Source organism: Opisthocomus hoazin, chromosome 1, assembly GCF_030867145.1.
Source record: "Opisthocomus hoazin isolate bOpiHoa1 chromosome 1, bOpiHoa1.hap1, whole genome shotgun sequence".
Lineage (NCBI taxonomy): Eukaryota > Metazoa > Chordata > Aves > Opisthocomiformes > Opisthocomidae > Opisthocomus > Opisthocomus hoazin.
In genome coordinates, this window is record NC_134414.1 from 30,114,276 (window position 1) to 30,141,146 (window position 26,871).

Below are 26,871 nucleotides of genomic sequence, written 5' to 3' on the forward strand. Positions count from 1 at the left end.
CTTTACATAGAATTAAAATGTCTATGTTTGGAAGTGCTGTATTTCGTATAAAGGATTCATTAAGAAAAAATAAATATCTGTAAGTTTAAGAGGGATCTTAAAATTTCTTTTTTCAACCATTGTAGTTTATAGCATTTATATTTATGAAGTATTAATCGATTAACTCTTTTCTTTGACTCATATGTCTATTGTATGAATATTAACTGCTGTATAAATTTACATTTTGCTATGTATTAATTAATGCTAATGGTCATTTTGCGCCCTGTAATGGTCACCCTTACCATACCTATTCTCTGCTTGTCCTCGTGTAATGATCCAATGATAGCTTCTGATCTTGCTCTCCTCCATCACTAGTGTAGACGCACAGGTAGCGTTGTTTTCCCTGTATGTGCACATGCTTGCCTGCTCTTTTTTAACCTCGTTTTCCCTCAGACCTCCTCACTAATTGTGTTATCCCTTCTGTTTTCTTCTGCTCTCTTCTCCTTTCTACTCAACAGTGTTTCCTTCCACAGAGCCCCCTCATGTTTAAAGATCAGATGCAGCAGGACGTCATCATGGTGCTGAAGTTCCCATCAAATTCCCCTGTCACACACGTGGCAGCCAACACGCTGCCCCACCTGACCATTCCTGCCGTGGTGACCGTCACTTGCAGCAGGCTGTTTGCAGTCAATCGGTGGCACAACACAGTAGGTAGGTTCTCATGGGCACGTTTTGTTCAAATTTGAAGACCTTAACAGCACAGCTTTAATTCCGAGTGCAATTTAGCTAGATATGGGTTAATCTCCCTCACCTGCCTGTGCACAAAAATTTACTGTTTTTTCTGGTTTGTGTCAAATAATCAAAGCTTGTATTTTCCCTGGTGTCATTCCTAGAAACATTCTCCCTAGCAGCAGCACATCACCATGGCAGCCAATCGATTTGTGGTTACATCAGGATCAGCCTTTGATATAATGCTTTTCAGGAGAGTGCTGCTGTTCTTGACACAGCCGATATTAATATGTCCCAGGTTTCAGGAATACATACTGGCATGCTAGAGAGTGTACATCACTGTCTGCTGCTTGAAAGAGATTTCAGATCTGTCCAGGAGCTTGTCATATGCCTTCCCCTGGGTCACCGTTAAATAACGTGGGACCCTAAGCAAGCCTAAGCAGCCGAACACCAAACTATTCTCAAGAGAAGTTTCCTCATTCCCTTCCAAAAGCCCATCCAATAAGGTCATCCCAAATTCCCCTTCCAGCCCCTCTGCTCACCTCTCCATATTGTCACTAGGACTGTCCTGTCTCCTCACTTGGACATGTAGGTGCGGAGGTTGTCCCAGGCATTGCTAAATAGGTGGTGGGGCCATGAGGTATATGAGGGAATGGACAGGTTTCATTTTCTAAGGTTTCTTCCTGCTGTGGTAGCACTCCTGCTGCAGTGTCTGGAAACTTTTGAAGGTTTCTTAGCACCTGGGAAAATCAGAAAGGTACCTGACATTTGAGAGTGTGACTCAGTAGTTGGGTCAGGAATTTTCTAGGGACTAGGCAAAAAAAGAAAAATTCTTCACCCTTTATGCACAGGACAAACCCCTGGACAGAAGTAAGTCCTCCTGGAGAAGGATTTGTGATACTTAGGTTAAACGTCTACCTCCAGTACACTTAAAGAGGTTCTAGATTGCTTAGGGATTTCACTGGCTTAAATGTAAACATCTCCTCAAGTGAATAGTTCAAGTCAAGTGAAATAGATGTCACCTCTTGTGCTCAAGGTTGGCCAAAGCCTGGTGTTACAAGCAATAATTAGAGGAATGAATGGGAATTCCCTTACAGGCATGCATTAGAGAAACTATCAGAGTAAGTGAAGTTAATATCACTCTGAATTCTTGAATAGCAACGTAAGGTTTCATATTAGTTTTATTCTGAACATTTAAATAATGTTAGCATGAATTACCTCGTCTTTGTTTACAAACAAACTTTGTGTGGCGGTCACTGTCAAGTGAGGGGAAGTCAAAATTCCTACCCATACTTTGCGGTGAAGCGAAGGTCACTAATATTAAAGTGCCCTGGATTTCAAGGGTTTCCTTAACAACTGTTACTTGAAGTCATCTAGTTTAGTAGAAGTCTTGCTGGCCTTTACGATACATGTGACTGTTACAGTTTAGTTGTTCATATACACTCTTCTAAAACAGAAGTCGTGTTGCAAACATGCAGAATTCATGTTATGAATCAACCATGAACTAAATTTCACACCATTTGAAATCCTCTGGTGTAAATTTCAAAGAGAGGAATACTTTCTCAATATGTTATAACAGGAAGAGACGGGGAAAAAAAACTGTTTGGAGAATCAAAACTCATTCTAATTATTTTCTTGACTTTTACATCCTGCCTGGCAATGTCTTTTATTTTGTAAGAGGTTAATCCAGGACAGGGTATCAAATTCCTACTGTTACCGTAATATTATTTCAATAAATCACAGCTCTAGTATAAAGGATAGGTTCATCTACAGAAATGTGTACACAGACCACTTATACTGTTGTGGGATGTATGCAGAGCTGTAGAGTTTATACACAGTAGAAGGCATTTACATAGCCTTCTCACAATAAAAGAAAATGAATCTAAGTTAATACCAGTAAAGATCTGTCTCAGACTGGTTTGGTTTTGAAAGAAGAGAGAGAAAAAAGGGAAGGAAAAGTTCTCAGAGCATAGTTTTTCAGAAGATGGCAGGGCTAGGTGTAGACCCTGTGTTCTGTTACCTTCTCCGGTTGTCTGTTGCAGTAGTAGAAAATGCAGTTTATTCTCCAGAACTCTGTATCTCCTCTTATTCTTGTGCAGCATGTCATTTCCTGACAAAAATTGTGTTTTCAGTAGTGACCACTGTGATTTATATGCTAGGGAAGGTGCTCAGAAGAGACAAAGCAATGCTATCTGTGCATGAGAGTGGATAGCACTAAATATGCAGCCCCTGATGCACATTTAAACAGCATAAAGACACTCAGGACAGAACTAATAAGAGTAATTGTGGCAAATTTACTGTAGCGCACAATTTCCCAGCTGAAAATTCTAGAGAAATCCATGAAAAGGTTTAAGTTTCTGTCACTTACAGGTTTCCATATGTAAGAAACTCATAACAATGTTTAATACAATTTTTTTTTCTGTGCTATTGTAAGATCTCACCCAGTGCTCAAATGTAGGAAACATTCTCTGTTACACTATTTGAAAGGAGATGTTTAATGAATATTTTAAACCTAGAAAAGTCATATAAAAATTTAGACAACAAGAATCCTATGTGCTTTATTTGTCCTTTCATGTGTAGGCCTTCGTGGAGCACCAGGATATTCTTTGGATCAAGCCCATCATCTTCCAATTGAAATGGATCCATTGATTGGTATGTCAAGATGAAAATGTAGCAATATATTTGAAATCAGCATCTTCAAGAATTATTGATTAAGCTGTATTTGTATATTAGGGTTCATTTAACACGGAAGATAGGAAAACACTTATTCTTGTCAGTCCTGGAGAACTAAAAACATTAGTTACTGATGCTGAATGAATTACATGAGTGCTTTTCGTTATTAACATCACCAGCAATTGGTATTTAAGAAACAACCAATTAAGTCAGTTTCATTGTCAGCCTGTATCTATAATTCTTTTCTCTTATCAGGTCACATCATTAGTAAAATAAAATGTGGGGGTTTGGTAAAGTTCACATATTTTCAGTTCCTACAGGCAGCACTGTGTATATCAGCGTAGATGCAGATCTATTTCTTTGCATTCAGGTTATGGTTTGGATTGTTTTAGTCAGCATTACTGAATTCATAAAGAAAAGACTGTATTTTAAATTGATACATGATTGTACTTTTTAAATCCAAAAATATCTGATAAAGTGAAGTATTTTGAGAAATAACATCTGCTAAAACTGTTACAGAGATTGCAGGATTTGTATTCCTAGCGGTCATTATTACTCCTTAATTGCAACTATTTGGTTTGTGGTTGTTTGTTTATTTTTTTGCAGTAGGCATATTTATGAGACAAAAATTGGGGATAGGGAAGGTTCTTAGAGATGATTTTGCAGCATTGGTGAGAAAAGAAATGCATTTTTAAACATCTCCAGATGAAAAGTTCCTTTTTCGTCTGTGTCAATATTCATGGTGGAAAGATTTATATACAAGTACCTCAGGCGAGTTAGCTTTCTCATTCTGTATGCTTCATTTGCTCATATAATTATGATAGTTTTCTCTTCAGGTTTTCCTCTCAAAAGCTAGGGCACAATTATTGTGCCCACCTGTTCTGGAAATTTGAGTAATTTGTAATTCATTATCTTTCAGTGGATGGACATAGAGGGTCTGGAAATTTAAATATGCGTTCATGGAAAGTATATAAACATGTTATGAGCTTTTACAAGCAAATTTAAAATAGTTTTTTTTTTGGTTGAGTCTCATTTCATGCAGTGAGAGCAATTTCAGTAGAATAAACAAAAATAGGGACAGAAGAACTTTCGCAATATTATCTGCATTAAATTGTGTTCCTACGTTAGGAGAAACATGTCTCTCAGAGTGAGTTTTGTCTCACCTAACTTCAATTAGCTGAAGTTAGTTGTCAAGATTCCCTCCATAGCTACTGTAGAAAGAGAAACCATCCTCTGGAGTTGTCTAGCACTTAGACAGCTGTTACAGCGTGAGACGACTTGCCACATGAAGCAATGTCTCTCTCCAGTGAGTATAGAGGGAGCACAGGTAATTAACTTAGATTATATACTGAACTCTTAGTAAATTAAAATTAGGTGAGAAGCAACACACTTTTATTATATTGCCAAATCGTGTCTGTTGGGTCACGGGAAGTAAAAAGCACATGGTTACCTGGTTACTCCCAGTCCTTCCTGACAGCTCCGTTTGACAGTCAGGGTGGTGGGATTCTGCGTGAACCATTGCTTTTCCCTCTGTCTGGGGGAATTTCCAGGTGGAAATGACACTACTGCCCATGGCCGGCTCCCGGCTTGAGAAGTAGGTGATAGGACAGTGTTTAAAAAGCACATTTAAATTTGAATTGCTTAATTAGTTGAATCTTTACGTCTTTGACCTGGTTAAGCATCTGCAGGTATAGGGGATGTCAAGGTCACACAACACAAGCTGGGATATTTTCCGAAGGAGAGATGCCAACCAGCAAGAATTTACTTTCTGCAGTATTGTTAGCGTTGGCTTGGTATTTTAAATGGACATTCATCATTTTCCCCTAGTTCAGTTTGGGTTTGGAGAATACTTCAGCAAAGCACTTAAAATATTGCCACATACTATGCAGTGCATCAGGCAGTTCGTAAGAAATTGTCATCTCCTGTAAAATCTTTTGTCTTATTCAAAGGGAAACCAGAAATCTCACAACAATTTTGTATTTCTGACACCCGTATAGACAGCTCTAAATGTTCATATTCAAAGTGCTTACTCAACAACAAATTCACAGTTCATTGAAAGTTAAATGTATTCATTTTCTCCTGTAAGTGGATGACAGGAAGGTGTTGGAGTGGCTTACTTGTAAAATGTGTTTTGCATTTTGTTACAGCCAATAACTCTGGTGTGAACAAACGGCAGATCACAGACCTTGTGGATCAGAGCATCCAGATCAATGCACATTGTTTCGTGGTCACAGCAGATAATCGCTACATTCTTATCTGTGGCTTCTGGGACAAGAGCTTTCGAGTTTATTCTACAGAAACAGGTGACCCTATATACAACTACCTGTTTCTTCTTAGGTCACAAAGTAGATGGTTGTCTTAATGCTACCGTATCTAATGCCTGTGCTTACCCCTCAATACATGATAATTCATTAATGTTTGAGAATAATAGGTTTAAGATGATTTTTTGGAAGATAAAAGATGTAAAAGGAAATGAAAAGGTATGTTTCTGGTAACTTCTGAAAAGCATTGTTGCATTCAGGGAATCGATCATATCAAAAGGATCAACCAAAATTTTTGTTACAATATTTTTTGTGGCTGTATTGTTTCTATCTCATATTTATTTCATGTAATAAGGAAGTAGGTTGCATAGCCTGCTACCAGGAACCAGTATTTTGTTTCTTTGTCTGATTGCTTAGCCTAATATCATTGAGTATATTGCTAAAAACTGATTGCAATAATAGAAAGAAAGAGGTGATGATCATACTAGACCTTCATTTGACATTAACATAGAACAAATATACATTTTTAATATAAAAATGTAGCACTATTATGGAAAAGGTCATGTGCCATCTTATGCATATCATTCATGAAATTCACAAATAGCATTCTAACACCTTTGCTTAAATACTGATGGAGCAGTAACTCCACTAAATATTCAGTGACTGCAGCACTGACTTGATTTTCAGAGATAAGGGTTAGACTTTGGATTGACACAGAGCAAAGCCCTCAATAGGAAAATAAAAAGAGGAAAAGAAAAGTTTTATCTTTGTGATTTTTTAATCTCATTGTAGCATGTAGTGAACTCTAATTAAGGGACATGAGGGAAAAATTACATTTGAGCTGAATATTTCTTAATGATTTAGTTAATGATTTCGAAATGCTGCAAGTACTTAAAAAAAAATGAATTTGTGTCACTTTGCACTCCCACCAGGAAAATTAACTCAGATTGTGTTTGGCCACTGGGATGTCGTGACTTGCCTTGCCAGATCAGAGTCCTACATCGGTGGTGATTGCTACATCGTGTCCGGGTCTCGTGACGCTACATTGCTGCTTTGGTATTGGAGTGGCCGACATCATATTATAGGTGATAATCCAAATAGCAGTAAGTATCCTGTAAAAGACGGCTTCCTGAGAGGTCCTCTGTCACACCTATTCATTTTTAGCATTCCTTCTGTTAGCTTCAGAAGGTGTTACCAAATATATCGATTACTTCACTTGCGGGTTGAAGGTTGGTATAAGAAGAGCACCCCATGCTAAGCAATTCATTGAGTCTAGCCAAAAAAATGCTTAAACAGTCTGTGCGTGGTAACAGATAATAGTATGGGAGTAATTCTTAAATTCATAATTGCCTTTATCACTTACTGAATCATGTCATCATAAACTAGAACAAGATGATTTTGGCCTTTAAGTGATAGGACGTATATCACTATATTTTGACTCTTCTTTCCCCAGAAATATTTTTTGGCATTTTAACATGCTCCTTTTGTGCTACAGCATGCTATATCAGCTGCTTGCCTTTACAAAAAAGGAGCGTCTCACATGCCATGGAATTAAATGAGTCCCTTTGAGAAAGGTCTTTCTATAGCAGACAAACCTTTAGAGAAGCAATGTGACTGAATAAAAATAGAAAAAGATAAAATGTCAGGAAGAGTTTACATTTTGTTTGCAGGGGACTAACTATCAGTGTTTTGCAGAATGAAGGGGACACAATAATAATACTACTAATTTATATAAGAGGGCACTTAACGTGCATTACTAATTTACAAGGTCCCTTCATCCAAGCCAGAAATGTTACCACAGCTAAAGACAAGAGCAACTTTTATCCATATAATAGAGCTGTTTTGTACAACACTAAATCCATTTCATTTAAAGCAGTTTCTGAATTCTGATTATTGCTTTCAGCACAAGGATATTGCCTCTTTAGATAAACATAGAAGAATCCATCACTACCAATTTTGATCTCTTGTTCAAGTACTGACTGGAGGCAGTTGTAGACCTGTCAGTTACAGACATCTAAGTGAAAGTATTCCTCAACTGAATGTCAGGTAGAAAAGTGTTTTATTTGTTACAAAGTAAATATTTTGTTAATTCCTCAGCAGCAGATTTTTTGTTGTGTTTTAATTTTCTTCCATTTGTCTGTAAGCAGAGAAAACAGACAGATAAAAGCCTCACTTTCTCACCTGATTTTCTTTTGCTTTTATAACAGAGAGAGAATGGAGGGGTAAAAAAAAAAAATGTTCCCATAACGAATTTCTCTATTTTTATGTATATTCCAGTACTTTTTTAGCACTTAGTTCTGAGACAGGGTGAAATTCAGTCTGAAATGGAGTTTTTGTCAGGGCACTCTGTTTAGCTTGATTTCATTTTGCTTCGCTGAACGCCTGTGTGTTTTATATCAAGTATTAGTAACTACTATGCTAAGGACCAGGGAAAAATAAGAGCTTGCTGCTTTCATTAAGGAAAAAATGTAAGATTTTTCCTTTACTTCCTTTGATTATATGGGGCTTAGACAGCCTTACCATTAGCCTCTCCTTACTGGCTGATGCAAACTGCTCCAATTCTTTTGCAGATAGTTTTATTTTAGTTCTGATATCTTTTTGTCATAATGAATATGTCTGAATGCAAGAAAGTGGTATTTTTTGGAATGTCAGGTTTAATATCTTAGCTGTGTGACTTCGTAAGTGTCTGCTTGGAGATCTTTAATTTTATGAAAAGAAAGGATATCAGTCTGCTGACAGAAATCAATGGAAACAAAAATGAATTGAATAATTTGCTCTCCATCTCTATGTCTATACAGATAAGGCGCTGTTTTGCTGAAGAAAGGGCCTTATAGTCAGATTAAATGGAGACTGTGCTGCAGATAGTCATGTCCAGGCAAATGTAATCTCGCAGGCACAGGTAGCAGAACTCAAGAAGATGAAGTACCGAAGTCCACTGTGGTAGCTTTAAAATACGTTGATCAGATTTCTTACTACTCAGACATGTTGAAGAGTCATGTTGAGGAAGAGTGATGTCATCACTATTATTACTACCTCTACTCATTGGATTAAATATACCATGGATATGCTAATGATGTACTAGTAATGTACTATAACCAGAACTTCATGTGTTGTAAACATATCCTGATTAACAGCTACTTAGACTTCTCATGAACATACATCAGTAAGGACAGACCACATGAGTGATTATATGCCTGAAGGACCTTCTGCCTTTTAAAACTTCTACAGTTACTAAATCTTTCTGCTGCAGTAATTACTAGATTCTGCTCCCTACCACAAACAGATAAGACAGTTGTTGTATGACTGATTCCCTGCATATTACTTTCCAGGACTGAAGCATTTTCAATAATCCTTATGAAAATATGTTTGCAGTTTTACATAGTTAAAGCCACTAAAATAGTAAAGAAATGTTTCCTAATATATTCTTCTCCTATACTTACTAGTAGAAGATTAGGATTTACCTTGTAGGAAAAGTGAAAGTGAGATGTTCACTGTAGGTCAAATCCAATTAGTTAACATCTTTGGAATGAATTTCCAGAAAGATGTAGATGATATTTGCAGGGGAAAGAAGGGGGATTAGTTTTTTAAAAGCTGTCATCTGGAGACACAGATAAGATATTTTATACTACAGACTGTAAGAAGGTGAAGAATTCAAAGAAAATTGTCAGGTATAGTAATTATCTGGGTTAGATGCTTGACTTTATAAAGATCTTTTAACTGAAAGACAGTTAATTATCAATTTCAGCTTTAATGCATCTGATTACCAAAAGGAGCTTTACTTGTTTCAGAAAATGTTGGAGGGGGTGGGACGGGGGAAAGCAAACCTCCAGTCCTAAACGGTATATATAATTTAATGTTTGTATAGGAAAATTTAGATAAAATTTAATTAGAAAACATAGGAATCGCAATCATTTATCGTGAAATACTCTGGGGCAAAAGATTGACAGAACAAACTCCTTACCAATTTTGCTAAAATTCCTTATTCCAGAATCAATGAGTGAGTTACACAAAATCTTTACTAAACAACATATATGTCAATACCCTAACCTGTCGGACTTGTGTAGAGCCTTCTGCTGAAAATCTTGTGTGGGCGTGTTGTGAGGGGGTGACCTCAGCCATGTCTGTGAGAAATACAGGACCGGTTCTAGTTTAAAGAGGAGAACTGAGAAAAATTGTGTCTTGGATAAGACTCTTGCAAGTGGCTGCTCCAACTCAGTAGCTGAAAACTTGCCTATGAGTGACCTTCATTTTACAAGTTAAAAATAATTTTTCCAATCAATGCATTTAGTAAGTGATCACTTTTATTCTACAGTAAGTATCACAAAGAAGTTTCTGGTTCAGTTTGCACTTGTCTCAATTTCTTGAGACTTCTCACAATTACTGAGAAGACTGAAATTTTACCAGATTTTAAATGCAATGTTTTCCATGGAGTAGCTTGCAAAAATAGCTTGTAAAAAAACCTTCTGGTTAGAATGTTTGTCCAGGAAGTGGGAGACTAAGTTCTTGGTCTCCAGAGACTGGGGGAATTCAAACTCGCGTTCCCATATTCACAAGCATGTGCTGAGTATCAGGCTATAAAATAATGTGGGAGGGGCCCCCTGTGAACCTCCAGCTGTGGTGGAAAGCAAAATTCTTTACTCTGCTCTTGTTTGTGGATCGTATGTGATGTGATGATTGGGTAGAAACAGAGATAATTTGAGAAATCAGGAACCAAAACTGCATACCTTCAACAGCAGTATGTAGGGCAAATCTCCCTACTTGCACTTACTCTGGTCCAACAAAAATTGGTTTCATGTCTATGCAATGGCTAAGCTTTAATACCAGTGGTAGTAAATGTCCTTTTCTAGCCTAGGCTAGATGCTGGTACCTGGGGATGCTCCTGGAAAGTGGGAAGTGTGGCATGAATTCCTTTAGGCTGAAGAGCAGTTGAATGCGGGTTTTTATGTACGTTTGAGCCTCCCCTTATTACTTTATCCTTGCTTAGATAAGTACCATCTTTGCAAAAACACTGAACTGAATGAAGCTTAGTCATCTTGCCAGGGTCAGATACCTACTTTCTAAGCCAAAATTGCCCATCTGAAATAGGTAATCTGAATCTGCACCTTATTAAGTTGATGACCACATTATATAAATCCGCTACAGTTGAGAGAACAGAGAAAGGAATCTGTTTTCTCTTAGGAAGACATAGCACATACAAAGGACATAGTTGTGCTTATTTTAATTCTTTGAAGTGATCTGGGAAATGTAAATCTTTGCAGTTCTAAGAGATTGAATAGAAAAACTATTGTGATGGAATTTGACAATTTGTGTTTTGATTTTTTTTCTCTTGTGATAGATAGGGATTTGTTTTAGCTAAGTGCTAATTTGTATACAAATTTATTCTCACATAGCAACTGTATTAGTCATCACAAAAAGGAGCAAAGAGAGTACATGATATGCCCTGGAGTTCAACATGAATCATTATAGTTGTTTTATTTTTATATTTAATGATTGCTTTATTGAATGTCTCTTTCAAACAAGTGACTTTGAAAATGGGAATTATCTCTGAGTCTCTGAACAGATACCAAAGTGGGTGATAGAATTGCAGAAAAGTGAGGGACAGATGCTTTAATCTGAAACAGACACAAATTCAGAAACTAATTTGAAAGTGATAAAAATTAATTTGCACACTTTAATTGGAATCAGACTCCTGCATGAAAGAAAGGAGAGTTAGGCAGCTTGTGCTAAAAGCTGATTGAATTTTTTGTCAGGTAAGTATGTTGGACTTGGCCGCTTATCCTCTTGAGCCTCTCTGTGCAATATATTACATTCACCCTCTGACTGGTGTTCTTTAAAAGGATCAATGCTATTCCTCTTTTGTCCCTAGAGCCTGAAATTTCATTGATCTTGGGACTTGACATTTCTCATTACCCATTGTAGCTTCCAAGAGGATGGTCACAAGAGGTGTGAGAGTTAACCCTGCTTTTTCTAACAGGAACTGTGCAGACCATTGGAAAATATTGTGTCTATCAGCCCTAAACTGGGTTTGTTTAGCATTGTAACATAATCCTCAGAACTACTAACAATTCATCCTATCCCAGTGAGTGTATTCTGTATTTACCTGAAAGGGAGGGTAAGCGCTACCATAAGGGATCTTTGTCAACTTAACCTACACTTTTATTTTAAGTCTGTCACAAGGTATACTGTTATGTTTCCTTTTACATAAGATCGTTCTGAAACAATTTAAATTTCTGAACATCACAGGTTTTGTGAGTTTGTATGTTGAAAGAGTAGTTATACTGAACTCAGAGTATTCACTTATTCTTTTAGATCCCTCTATATTTTAATACCTTATAGCATGCCCTGGTTTGACCTTGAAAGGGCAGCAGTTTAAAAATAGCCACCGGTGTGTTCTGTACCAAGTGGACTGGACGGCTGTCTAAAGGCCCTGCACAAGCACATTGGCACATATGCACTCTGCTTTGCCTGTTTATTGTGAGTTACTTAGAGTTATATAAGAGTTATTATAGTACTTGTATGTTTGTGCAGTTTAGGTATTAATTTTTAAAATACGGTGTCTTAGCACTGTTCTGCAAGACTAGAAACTCTTTGAAGACTAGTATGTAATTTTTACTGGTGCTGTCTCTACTCTGGTAGTCAAAGACATCTCTCTCCTAAGACTGCTACGCAAAGGTAAAAGAGCCAATGATGCGCCCGAACTAATGCAGTTATATCTAGCATTTTATCAACAGATGTCTGTGCCCATGCTTTGCTGCGTACCCTGTGGGAGCTCTATGGTGCAGGCGGTTTAGCAACTTGCCAAAGTTCCCAAAGCAATTTAGTGGAAGAAATAGGAAGAGAAGCTGAAAATCCTTATGCTCCTCTCCTCCACTGTATTTTTCATTTTGGGGTCTGGATAGGTGCAAGGTACCTGAAAGTCCACTCACCTGGGTGAATCATTTGTAGCTATATAATGCTGCTCACATTCCTCAGCAAATAAACTGGTTCTGCCAGAGGTGAGAATATCTTGAATATATGAATATTTTTCTGTCAGCAACCTTGATTTTACAACCGTTGCTCCCTCATGTTGTGGACATTGCTATTGGCTATTTCCTGTTTTGAAATGTTCCTATTTATTGGTCATAGCCTTATCTCCAAGATGTTTTTTGCTGACAGTAAAAATTCAAGAAGGCTATTATACTTTCACTTCTGTGAAAGCCATGATAGTTTCTATTTTTTTTTTCTGATGAGTATCCCCTCAAAAATGCTAATAGCAAAGTAAATTATGTTCAACAAATAATATGGCTATAGCCTTGTACTTGCTTCCATCGAAATCAGAGATGAAAAGGAAGCTGGAATTTGCTTTGTGCTCGCATGTTTCTTTATACAGAAGACTCCTAGATGTATCCCCACAGCAATCTATGCGTAATTCCCGGAAAAGGCCAATAGGAGAGAAATATTAGCACTGTCTATTCTTTTTGTTTTCTTATTCTTTGTTTCCTTACCATGCGAGCACACCGTTTGTTCCAGGAGAACCTTACAATAGTATTAAGCATTAGATTTTTCAGAGAGAAGGGAAGATGTATTCTATTTTAGACTTTGTAGAAGAACTTACTTGTTTGGAATTACAACACAGATTTTTTTTTTTCCTTCTGCCCTCTAGTAATTCGGTTCAAAGGTGCTCCTTTGGGGAAATTACAGGGAGTTTACAGTGATGGTATCTCAGTTCATAGGTAGGATATTTTCACCTGCAATTCCCTCAGAGCTGCAGCCTTTGACCTCTGGCTACATCCATCAGTGGTGATGTGACAGTGACAGAATATTTTGCTGGATTTTGAATGATTCCTGGAGTTCACAACTTCTGTCCTTAGCAATAAAATGTAATATGACTGAGGTTCTCTTGCCCATGCCACAGCTTTTCCTGTAGAAAGTATCACTGAATATTTTTTTCTTTGAGTCCTAAGGGGAAAAATGCAATTTTCAATTACTATCGGACTGTTAATCCTAATAATGACAGTCCATTATTTATTTGCATTTACTGAAAATCAGGACTCAAAGATCTGTGTATCAGGGCAGTTGTTTCTTATAAGCATTTTCCTTTATAAATCAAGAAGTCAATTAAATGTTCTTATTTTTCATATTCTGACATCTTACAGGTTCATGTTATTATAGTTTTTTTCCTAGGAAACACTGAGTATAATGTCCTTTTGAAAATTACATTATTTATTTTCCATTAAAGAATTTCTAACCATGTAATAATTTCAGTCATTCACCCTTGCTGTCTAATGACACTACTGTATATGGGTCTGTAATAAGAACGTAATCCAAGATGACCCTTGAGCGTAATTCCTCTTTTTTCCAGGTGGACATATAGAATAATGAAAAAAAAAAAAAAGTTTAAAATTCTGAATTTAGCTGAACTTAATTTTTTTTCACTTTTCTTTTATGCACTGGGAGAAAAGAAGACCTCAAAAGGAGATGGAGTTCTCAACAGCAACATTGATGAAGAAATTATAAAAGTCTAAATCTCAAAATATATCTAATCTTTGATGAGATACAGAAAGCGTCACTCCTATTTCTTCCAACATCCATGCTTCCCTAGCAGTGAAGCCCAATTTTCAGTTCACATCTTCAGTTTCCAGACCAGAAAGATTCTTGTCTTTCAGGCTAGATTAAACATTGGGAAACTAGGATTTATTGGGTTAGATATTTTCATTAGAGATAGGAAAGTGTTAACGTGTCTGTACAATGCAATGATAAGACCATGTAGATTGGCCCACCCTGTACTATTGGGTCCAAAACTGATGTCCATAAATCCATGGCTGGTAGTTCTCAGCTGGTTCAGAAATACAGTAAAATACATGGAATTATTATTAAAATTTTGATGGCAGGAGACAGGTTTGACAAGAAATACTGTAGATTCATGCTAAATTTTCAAGAACTATTGTTATATATGTATATATATATATACATATATATATTCTGCCTGCCCAAATTTTAAGAAAGAACTTGGTGCCAGACAGGGGCAGGTAAGGGTTGCTACAATGACTAATAAATGGCAAGCCCATCACTTCACAGGAGTTTATAAGAGTTTGGTTTGTTTAACAGAGCCGAAAGAAAGACTTAGAGGGCTGATTTATTCTGTGAATACATGAGTGGGAAAACACAAGAATGGGAGAAGACCTGAAGCTGAAGGACAGTGCTGACACAAGAACAAAGAGATACAAGGCAGACACGAATAAATTCAAACTGAAAATCAGAATATTTCTCTCCTGTAGAGTAGAAAAGGTCTGAATATCCTTCCAAGTCACATACCCAGATAGCCATTTCATTAATTTATTAACAGGTTTATATGCTGTGAGTGTCCGCAATAAAAAAGACTAAATTCATTGACCCACAGAAGTCTGCCCAAGCCTCCATTCTTAGTGCATATCTTTCAGAAACCCATGCTATATTGCTTAGCCACTCAGGTAGTTCCCTTTTTAATTTGTTTTAGTGTTTAACCATTTTTCCAGTTAGGAAACTGCATTTTCTTGCAGAGTTGAAATGTGTGCAGCCATTCACCCATTGGACCTTGCTGTGCCATTAGCTGCAAGATAAATTTCTGGGCTATTTGGCATCTTTTACTCCTGTGTCTCCCAGTTACCGTGGTCAAGTCACTGCTTTGCTGCCTGTGCAGTGCAGAGAGAAAACACTTTAAACACTGTGCAGCCTCCTGTCTTCTTCTCTATATCAGTTGTGCAAGCCTCCTTTAAGCTCATTTCTGTAAATGTGGGTACAAGACACTAATCTTTCTGGTCTGCATTGGCAAGATAGTTCTCAACTCCTATTTGCTATTCTAGGGTATTGCACTGAAAGCTAATCTTGAGGGAGTTTTCCTTTCTGGCTCCATAAATCCTACTCTGACTCACTGCCTTTCAGAACAGAATCTGCTCTCCAGTGAGCAGAGCTTGTGCTTCTGCAGGAGCGTCAACCTTCCACTTGGCTGCATACAAAATAAATAAAATAAATTAAACACATTTTTCTACCTTTTTGTTAAACTAGGCAGTGACTTTCTCTCTTCATTATACAGTTGCCCATGAATCTTTGTATTGGTTTTATATACACGATATCTTACCAGCAAAGATTTTGTATTATTCTGTAGATAACATTATTGATCAGTGTTTGATTAAGAATCGATTCCCAGCTCCTACTTGGACAACCTAATTTCCAATATCCTGATATGTAGGTCATAGTAGATGCCTTTCTATGGACAAAAAATTTCAAGATCTGTCATTGAACCAGCTTCTGTGCCTTCCATGTTGGCCACAGTCAGTTCCAGATAAAACAGGTTTAAACCAAAACATGATATTACTAAGACAAATATCTTGAAAAAAATACATGGACGCCATTTTGACATAGCCATCTTTATCAGCTATACCTGTCATCCTGTCAAAAACAGTCAAGAAGCTTGCTTGACAAGACTCCCCTTCTAGTACAGCATGGTGACTGGCATTACTGAGAGTTTTGCTTCCAATTCTTTTTTAGCAGAACTGTGGATTAACCATTTTGTTATTTTGCATAGGATTAGTGTTACAGTAATTCATCTGTAGTTACCTAGGTAATTTCTTTTATCCTTTTTGACTGGCAGAGCTCCAGTCCTTTCCAATTTTCCAATTTTCTGTATTTCAGTGTTACAAAGTAAATATAACCAGATGAAATCTGTGTTATCTAGTAAGTTGCTAATTTTTTATTCCTGATTCACGTTCTTTGCCTGGCAAAGCAGGATCAAATACTGAGCAATTCCTTACTGCATATAGGAGTTTCACTGTTAAGATGTCAGCATCTGTTATTATTAGAAACAACAGAGATGTTGCTGTTTTTCATATAAACACTCCATGAATGCCCATTCCTGTATATAAAAAATAAATATTTAGGGAGTAGTCTATGCTACTCTTTAATAAATTGAATGTGATAAAAATGGCATAGTTATCCATAGTAATATATATAAAATGATGTATACCCATAACCATTTTTATTGTAATTTTAATCTATAAGCATTCAATGTGTCTCTGAATCAATAATGTCTATGCAACATTAGTATCTTTCTAGTACAGTGCTGTTCCTTCTCTCTTCTTTTCCTACCCCCAGTTTCATGAAACAAATTGTGATCATTAATATAGGAACATCCTCAACTCATGCTACTCTTTAGGTTTGTAGCAGAAGTCTAGAGACATACACGCTCAACAGCAGACCCTTACATTACAGCTGCTTTTAGTGCCACCACACTTTGTGTTCTTTGTCTGAAATATACATTTTCAGGTTTTTTAGGTCATAGAACGCAATGTGTTGTTATCGTTTGTGTATTGTAAACAGCAAGCGGTACGTAATTTCTAAACCAAAGAAGTTTTCTTTTTGTTAATGTATTAATTAATGCACTAGGGAGCTGTGCTTATGAAACTTTATGATATCTGAATGTATTTTGCTCAAAAACCTAAATATGAGATATTAAAGCACAGTGCACCTCTCTTTGATGCTTACTGATTTAAGGCAAATTATAGCAAAGTTCTTTTGTTGATAAATCAGGTCTGGTTTGGCATTTCTCTGTCGTTTCCTTTTTTTGTTTTTATTCTTGTGTTTTTTTAACAGGTGATTATCCAGCTCCCCGTGCTGTTCTAACTGGTCATGACCATGAAGTTGTCTGCGTGTCAGTCTGTGCGGAGTTGGGACTTGTTATCAGTGGTGCTAAAGGTCAGAAATGTTTTCATGATTTAAGTCTTAACAGTTTTAGAGCCTTTTGTAGTGGTACTTCTCAGTCTTCCCTCAAGCCACATATAGTTTAAATATCCAAAGTCTCTTCTACTAAGGTGTGTTGTAATTCTAGGGGAATCTGCAGCAGCTTACTCTGAATGTTACTACTTACTATCTGGATTTACAAGATTTAGACACAAATTAAGTTGATCATTCCTTCTAACTGTCAGCCTGTGCTACTGTTCTCCCCAGATCTGGAAGAGTAGTTGATAAAAATTTATATAATAATCCATAATGACATCTACTGATTTTGAAGAAACCTGTTGATAGAGACCTCTATTTAGGGGAGGGCCAACCCCAAGTTCTCCACTCTGATCTTAATTGAATGGCAGTTTGTAGGACTTACCTCAGTCTCCTCGGCAAGGGGAGCAGGGACAATTTGCTTGGTTTAGGATCTGCGGACAGCAGTAGGTTTTTTTTGTAGTGGATTACAAATAATAAGGAGTTTTCAGGTTTGTTGTTACTCCTATTAAAATTTTTGAGCCATCTGTTCACACTTTCTCTCTGTTACTTATCTATGGAATCCAGAGTATCCAACAGTTGCTAACACAAATGTTCAAAATACCTTTCCAAAACTGCAGCAGTCCCTTTATAACTGATAATCAATGTAAATTAATCACCCGCCTCAATCATCATTTGCTTCATCTTTCCTTATTTTGTTTCTCCTTCATTTGTTCCATTTTACTTGTTCTGCCCACCTTCTCCTTTTTCCCTGAATTCCACATCTACTTTTCTTCCCCCACTGCCCTCTCTCACTCAGCTTCTTTTCTTAATTTGGCAAACTGCATGTCTTTTTCTCTTTTCCTTTCTTATTTGCCCCCTCCCACCCCCCTTCTTTCTTACTTCCTTTTGTGCTACATTATTTCTTCTCCCTTCTTATTTCCTTTCTTTATATTGCCCTTGTCCTTCCTTAAGGTTCTTCTTCCTTGTAGATCTTCCTATCTCATATCCACTCCACTCCTATGTCCGCATCCAGCTACTTGCTTTTTCTGCAGTGATGCCTGTTTTATCCATCCCCACAGATATACTAGTACTCCATTTTAAAAAGTTTGCTACTTCTGAAGGGAAGAAGGATGTGTTGCCTGTTCTGCCCACTTTTGCTCACAGCTGATCTCCTGGGTTATCTTCTTTTATACTGCCTCAGAGCTCAACATTTATTTTCAAAGCTGAGTGTGAAACTTTTGAGTAAAGGCATTTTTAACAGGAAATCCTAATGGGTCATTAACTCTAGTAATGACATACTATAGAACAGTCATAGGCAAAGTCAAGACATTTATGAAAAAAAATGTACAGTGATGCTGAACCTAAAGTTTTGTCTTGCAGCATTGCTTTTTCTTATCTTTTAAGGCAGCTTTGTACACTCTTACTGCCATAATAGTATACCCTTTTCAAATATCTTTTTGCAAGTTTCCTCTAGTTAAAATGACTGGAATCTGTACTGTTATCTGCTGCTTCATTAAGTACATGATGCTTTGAAAACTTATCTGTTTTTAGAGGTGAAGGGTGCTGGAGGACCAAGGACTTTTACATCAAATTCAGAAGATGTTTGTAATTGATCGAGAGAAATGGGGGCCCAGTCTGTCCCTGAGTTACTCAGTTCATCTGCTTCCTGCCAAACTCTAGCCCATATCTAAAGGCAGAGGGGAAATCCCTTTTTTTATTGCTGGTTTCTGGCAGATGCCTGTTTTGAAGCTGCTTCAGTTTCTGTCCTTTCCAGTCCCTTTCCCGTTTCCTAGACTGCATTTCATGGCAGCACGGCATTGCTCTGCCGTCCTGCCTGAGCACTGCCCATGCTCCCTCATGGGGCAGCTGCCTCTCCAGAGCTGGCTACGATAACATGCCCAGTGCTGGAGAACCTGCTGAGGCAGGGAGACAGCACATATAGGACTCCTCTGAGAAAAATGTTTAGTGCTGGGTTGATGTTTGCGTGTTCTAATCCAACAAACCCAAAGAAAGAGCGGTCAGTCTGTATGTCTTTAGAGTAGCATCCTAAATCAGATTTTCTTTGTGCCTTTTCATGTCCATGACCACTCAGCTATGAAGGTATTACACTTTTCTTTTGAAAAATCTAACATGGTTTTTATTCTAAAGGTAGAGGAATCAATTCTTATAAAATTCTGGCACTTCAGTATTTCCAAAGCTGAAACTCAAATATCTGAGAAAATAAACTAATTCCATTGCAGTCATATCCCATGGACTCAGTAAGGCTTGAGGTCTGTCTGCATAAGGCTTTATGCAAACACAGCTAAAAACCTGTACCACAGGGCTCGCAGATGAATTCACTGATGCTGTGATTCGTTCTAACTGGGCAAACCCAGCTGCTGTGGGAATTTCAGAGAAGTTAGAAGGGCTTAACATGAGGTGGCTCAGTCTGCCATATGCATTTACTTTCAGGGTCATGAGCCAGTTTTATAAGGAAGAGGTTACTGTGCTGTCCAGGAGTATCCTGCGATTCATAAAAGAAAACATTTAGTAGTTACCATGACTCATTACATTTATCTCAAAGAGACTCTTTTTCGTTGTAGGAATACAGATCTCGCTTTCAAAACAGCTTTTCTCATAGATCTTGAAATGGAAATAGCCTGATTTAGCATCTTAAAATGTACATTGTAGATTTCACAGTTGTTTTTTTTCTTTCATCAGCAGTAATAAAAAGACATTAAAATCTCGTATTAAAATCGCTCTGGAGTAAATGCAGTTACAGTGTGGTCTCCCAAAAGCTCTTGTAGTCCAGATATCATAGTAACTCTGTAGGCGGTCAGATGACTCCCATTGTTTAAACATTTCAGGACTGAAATCTATGCATATAACATATTCACTGGGGGAGAGGACCTACGAGGAACTGCCATTGTCTATAGGAGAAATATGCAGTGATGCGATTATATGCCCTCTGGGAGTTGCTCCTAGTAGTCACTGATAGAGCCCCATCTGTTTAATGTGAATGGGCAGGCTAAAGAGAGTTCATGTTGTTGGAGGAAAGCAGTAAGGCTGACACTTTTGAATGCTGGGAAAGAGGAAAGAATATTTTAGGAGACAGATGAATGAAAACTCCTACCAGTTTAAGTAAATAATGAACTACCACTTTTAGACACGTTGTATCTATTTTCTTAATATGCTAGCTCTTGTGTTTCCTTTTCTGCAGTGTATTTTAAATTCTTTAAGCAAACATTGCATCTTGTTATACCTATGCAGGACTAATGTGATATAAATGTATTACATTTGTGTGCAGTGTGTATCATTTGTATAAGCAGTAAATGTATGATCTATTATGTTTTCATATACAGAAGGTCCTTGTCTGGTACACACAATTACTGGAGATTTGCTGAGAGCCCTGGAAGGAACAGAAAACTGCTTGTATCCTCGCTTAATTTCAGTATCTAGTGAAGGTCACTGCATCATCTACTATGAACGAGGACGGTTCAGCAATTTCAGCATTAATGGCAAACTCTTAGCTCAGATGGAGATCAATGATTCAACCAGGGTAAATCTCAATGCAAGCAAATATTTGTTGTGTCTCGCCTTTATTTGTTAAAATAAAGTGAATTTATTTGCCATGTGTTTTAAAGGAAACTGCATGTGTAAAATTGCTGCCTCCTGGTTAAGTCATATTCATCTCCACCTCCAAAAGCAAAAATGCGCTTGAGCTTTTCCAGCATAAAAAAGAACAAATTATTTATAATCCCACACGATTCCTGGAATTTTTGTTTGGAATTAAATTTCAATGGGAAATACATCTTTAAAACAAAATGCTCTGAAAAGAATCTGTTCTTCATTTGTCAGCCATGACATGAATTGGTGCCTTCAGGGCTCTGCTCTGTCACTAGCACTTGAAGCAGCATTAGGAATGCAGATCGCTGCTGTGCTTTAGGTGTTAGTGATGGCACCGAGCACTGTAGGACAAACATCAAAATGTTGTGTGCTGAACTCAAGTCTTGGCAGATTCAGTTAAAGAGCTTTTTGGTTGTATATCATGTTGGAAACCACACAGTTGTTTTATTTAAGATTTGGAGATCCAAAATTTGTTTGTTTATTTTTTGACTGGGGAGAAAAAGAAGTGGGAGCCTTTTTCTTCAAATTTAAAGTGGGCAGAGCAAAAGAAATGCTTTTAAGTTGATTAAATATCTGTAATATTGACCTGTTTCCGTCAAAGCTAACTGTGTGCTTGGGTTTTGCCTTTTTCTCCTGAAGGCCATCCTCCTGAGCAGTGATGGGCAGAACCTGGTGACAGGGGGAGACAACGGTGTAGTGGAAGTATGGCAGGCCTGTGACTTCAAGCAGCTCTATATTTACCCGGGCTGTGATGCTGGCATAAGAGCTATGGATCTGTCTCATGATCAGAGGTGAGTTTGTCGTTAGTGTTGGTATGTAAATGTTAAAATTGCATAAAGTATACATCTCCATGAACTTTAAGCATGAATTTATGGTATGCAGTCATTAACAGGATATGGTATAAAACCATTACCCCAGTTGTTATCTTGCTGATTTATCTGACTCAGCATTTTTTCTGATCCTTGAGTCTCATAGCAGAAGTGCTTAACATTAAGGTGAGGTCTTGCATCCTGGAAGTCAGTAAACCAGAGACTCAGCTAGCAAAATATGAGAAAAATTTCATTAACTTAAGAACATAGGAATAGTCAGACTGGATCAGAGTGCAGTAGTGCCTATTAACCAATACCTTAAAACCAATTACAAAATTTGTGGTACATTTCTGATTTTCAGCTGTGTGGAGCTTGAGAACTTCTTGGGGTTGCATCTGGTCTGTAACTGTAATATTATCAGTGGATCTATCTACCACGAGTGAGTGTGGTCCTTTCCTTTGACCTGCTTGAGATGCAGTGTACAAGCCTAGATTTTTGCAGTCACTGCTGTGGCACTAAAATGCACACTGTAAATGTAAAAGTTATATGATCCTGGCCCCTCAGTATTCTGTTGTAATGCGATTGTAATGTGATTATAACGTAAGCCTGTATAGTGCATTTATATGGGGTTATGAGTGGATTTGCTGTTGACATCACACAGCAGTCTTGTGTTTTTTATTAATATACAAACTCATGACATGAAAAGAACTCATAGGATAGTAGAAAAATCATACAGCATTCATTTCAGTTTATTTTTCTTACACTTTTTAGCATTTCTATGCTATGTACCCATTTTGTAAAACACCAAAAACACCTATAAACAAAATATATACCTAATTTACTCATATATGAGTAGATGACTTGAAACAAGTTTTTTGTCTCAAGCTTAGCCTAATTGAAACTAACTTACTGGAAGACTCCTATTCGCTTCTGGAGCTTTGCCAGTTTATGCGTACAGTACTGTGCTCTGTGCGAGGAGATTTATTTATGCTGCAAAAATTTATAGCTAGCCTGTTTTCTCTGTCCCTTATTGTAATACCAGTCGGCAAAGCCCCAGCTGCACAAAGTGCTTTAAGTACCTGCTTAGCTTCAGTCACATAATTAAGCAGAGAATGGCTGTTGTGTGGTTTGAGAGAAGTGGTGACAGATAACTAATCCAATTTTAAAACTCAGCTAGCGGAGTTGGAGGATATGTGATAACTGGAAAACCACCTCAACTATTGTCACAAGAACCACGTAAAAATGGGGCTACATTTCAGTATAAAACTTTTTAGGAGTACCAAGGTGTGATCAGCTTATGATTAAGGGATCAGTTCGGTTGTCTTCGCAGAGGCATCTCATTCTCTCTGGGAGGCCCTGGGATATCCAGCTGATCCCAGCTGCAGCCCCAAGTGCCGAGCACTCCACAGGTCCTGTGTCCCAGCTGCCAGCCAATGTTGACCTGTCAGCCACCCTGGGGCACCTCCAGTGGCATGAGGTGCCTGCAATTAGGCAGCTGGGTTCCGAAACAACTGAATGAAGACGTTTTGGCATAGATGTCTTCATGTGAGCTACGGGAATAAGCTCCCATAATAACCATGGCCATTTACTTGCTGCAGCCTGTGGAGTCTAGAGGACAGTTAAGCTCACGCTAAAGTACATGCTCAGTGACTTGTAGAAAGTCAGTTTCAGGCTGCAGTGAGGATACTGACTAGGGCCTAATCTGGTTGCCTAGCCGTAGCCAGTTAGCACTGTTTGAGATACTCAGAGGTCTGAGGTACGTACCTGGGGTGGCACATGTGAGAAAGGACCTAGTGAAGACCCACACCCTTCTGGAGAGGCAGCTGGAGGCAAAGCAGGGTATGCAAGAGCATCTCAAATGGGATGATTCTTTTACTTATGTGAAGGTGACCGAATGGATCTCTAGATCTCCCTTGACCATAATGAGAACATGGAAATTAGGCTCATATGTCAACACCTAAATGTAGCGTCTCCGTCGCAAACTTAATCCCACACATGAGCTTAATCTTCAGACCGTGTTGCAAAAAGTGCCTCGTTCTTTTAGCTTTTTCACTGTTCATAGTAAACCATTGCTTGAGAAGGTAAAATAGGATGAACGGGACCATCTTTTCTATCTTTTTCAGAACTCTGATTACTGGCATGGCTTCTGGCAGCATCGTAGCTTTTAATATAGATTTTAACCGGTGGCATTATGAACATCAGAACAGATACTGAAGCGGAATGAAGAACTAAAAGCCCAGGTAAAGCTGAGAGCACAAGTGCTGCAATGAAAGGTGTAGTTCTCTGGTGGAAAACCACGTCTGCATTGACCTCCGTTGTACATTCCATTACACCCAGCAATAGCTGTACATTGTAGTCAGCAATCATTTTACTTTGTGTGTTTTTTCACAACTGAACACCAGCTGCTGAAAAGCAAGCTTGTATCATGTAAATTATATGAATTAGGAGATGTTTTGGTAATTATTTCATATATCTTTGTTTATTGAGAAAAGGTAGTAGGATGCGCCACAAGAGACTTTTGAAAATTCTGGGGAACCTTGTGTCCAGTTATTTCAATGTTTAGGCTTTGAACCTAACATGCATCCCATCTCCAGCCACTTTTCAAGCTGAGATTAAAAAAAAAAATACGTTTGATACTTTGTACATCAAATGCACATCTTAACTTTAAAGGGGTACTTTTGTAAAAGTAAAACCTTGTATAAAGAACAAAACTGTTTCTTAATTTTATTGTGGAGTTACAACTTGCATGTACTTTAAACCTGATGTCTTGAAGGAACAGGTGCATTCACACAAATCAAACTGGAGATCTGCCTAAGGGTACAGCTTGCGTTAAAGGGTTGAATTTGGGTGCAAACAGTAATTTTGACATTTCCACCAACACGTTTTTCACATTTTGAATCTAAACTTTACCCCTTTTAAGTGGAGTTCTGCTCATGAAGCATTTGGATAAAAAGCCATCATTTGCCATATTTACACTTTATACAACAGAAATTAAATTCCTGTCTTTTAAATTCAAAGACTAGAGAGAAAGGGAGCAAAGAGGGAAGTTCAGTTTAATGCTTTGTAATGCTTAATGACTCCCAATACAGATAAAGTGCTATACTTCTGGATTATTAACATTTGGCATACAATCTATGGGCGAGAGAGCCCCCAGTGATTTTTTCCCTTACTTTTCTTCTGAGCAGCTCGGTTTATTTGACAGCCTTAGCTTCATTGTAAAGGTGACTGAGGTTATTCTTTTCGGTTCTTCTGAAAATCTCACCTGAAACCACTCAGACTAAGGCACTTCATGTTTTACAATACTGTAATGATAACTATCAGAATAATTTTCTGCACATTGTACTGATCAAATTACACACCCAGGGGTATATACACTTTAATTCATGTTTCTTCTTTGTATATTTGGTGACTGTATTGTCATAGATGTACATATTGTGTCGGTAGGGCTATGAGGCATGTAACAGGAATGTAATTTTCTCAGAATTTACACTCACTTGCAGTCATTTATTTAAAAAGATAATGGATTCTTTGTATTGGCACTTTGCACCAGAAACATATCATTATTTATTGATGTGATTACTTATTTGTTATCCACCTTGTATTAGTAAGTTTAGCACTGAATTTCCTTCTTCATTGTTGTTTGTATTTATAAGATTCGGAAATCATGGGGATCAGTGTAATGATTAAGTTATTCATCACCCACCCGTCTGTAAGCAATATCTTGAGTTTGTAGCTTAGAATTGGGAGACTATTGAACATCTGGAAGACAAGTTCATTTCATCTTGAGATCATGGTGAAATATTTTGGATATATAAATTCCTTAAGCTATTGTAACCATGTTTTATTGCAAAGATGTAAAATATGCCAGATGTGTGTGAGTTGGAAATCAAACAGAAAAATAAAATATGCAAAGAATTCAGTGATTGTTTTTCATTTCAATGAACTTTTCGTCAAAACATTCACATTATCATTAGGAACAAACAATTATTTTAAGAAATCCCTCTTACAAAAATTATGCATGCCTGGGTGGTTGTGTTTCCTGGGCTCTCAGGAAAAAAAACAGACATTATAGAGTGTGTTTTGCAACTCATTTGATTGTCAGTACATGAAGAGAAACTACTAGAGCTACATTGATCAGCACAAGTGAAAAATCAAAGCCTTTAAGGGACATTTTGGATCCTTGTGAACAGGCAATAATCTTGTACAATAGACCTCACAGAAAGCAAAGATCTGATGAGAGCCATTTCGGGTATTTCTCAATATCTGATAAGATGGAATTAATTTAACCTTATTTTAAGCATTGAAATTTAGATGTCTACACTCCCTGCACAGCAGAACTAAACAGGTGGGATAAATTGCCTTTTGGAAATGCTGAGGTCCCTACGAAGATTATAGCAAGTAAGTGAAGATAGATAGTGATCGAAGTGTCAGATGTCTAATCTGAGGTGGTAATGATAAGCAAATATTTTCCTCATAATTAGAAAACTCCCAATTGACTTAAAAGAAGAATAACAGCCAACACTTCAATTTGTTGCCCCACTCATTGCCTTTCTGTTTAGCTGGTTTGTTCTTTAAACAATTATCAAAATGAACTAAAGCCAATATTGGGAACCTCATTAGAATACAGGATACATTTTAGCAGATATCTGTTTACATCAATCAGCTTTTCAGTTGGGTAACCTAACTTGTTTCGGGTCTGGAGGAGAGATGGGGAGGAGATGAGATGATTGGTGTATTAATAGTGGCATGTGAAACAGTTTTATTGGTATGCCACAACCTCCATTCCATTAGTATAGAAGTATCACCCCTAATTTCATATTTTATTCAACAAATTGATTAAAAAAATGCACCACTGCAGTTAAGCAAAAAATGAGTATTACCTTAATTAATGTTGTTTGCGTGAAATCTCTCAGCATTATGCAAAGTACAATTTAGTCACAAATTAACAGGTTTTGTGCCCAGACAAATCTTTGTGTGAGAAATTGGCCATGGGTTACAAAAAGAAAAAATCCTTCTGCATTGCATTCATGGTTAAGGGTCCCCAGACAGACAAATCAGGCATAATAATAATAATAATAATAATAATAATAATATAAGGCTCC

General features: G+C 37.5%; 1 protein-coding gene across 5 annotated transcripts in view; it reads left to right on the top strand.

The window, feature by feature from the left end:
- NBEA (neurobeachin) overlaps nucleotides 1-25,677 on the top strand; it is a 544,466-nt gene extending 518,789 nt beyond the window's left edge. For 4 of the 5 annotated variants that reach the window (XM_075420351.1, XM_075420371.1, XM_075420383.1 and 1 more), the window contains 8 exons: nucleotides 498-690; nucleotides 3,289-3,360; nucleotides 5,529-5,684; nucleotides 6,575-6,745; nucleotides 17,250-17,351; nucleotides 20,696-20,892; nucleotides 21,600-21,751; nucleotides 23,893-25,677. In XM_075420351.1, the coding sequence (XP_075276466.1) occupies nucleotides 498-690; nucleotides 3,289-3,360; nucleotides 5,529-5,684; nucleotides 6,575-6,745; nucleotides 17,250-17,351; nucleotides 20,696-20,892; nucleotides 21,600-21,751; nucleotides 23,893-23,983 (1,134 nt within the window). In that variant the 3' untranslated portion in view covers nucleotides 23,984-25,677. The remainder of the gene's footprint in view (nucleotides 1-497; nucleotides 691-3,288; nucleotides 3,361-5,528; nucleotides 5,685-6,574; nucleotides 6,746-17,249; nucleotides 17,352-20,695; nucleotides 20,893-21,599; nucleotides 21,752-23,892) is intronic. The other variant, XM_075420361.1, reaches the window with a different exon arrangement.
- Nucleotides 25,678-26,871: the final 1,194 nt, after the last annotated feature.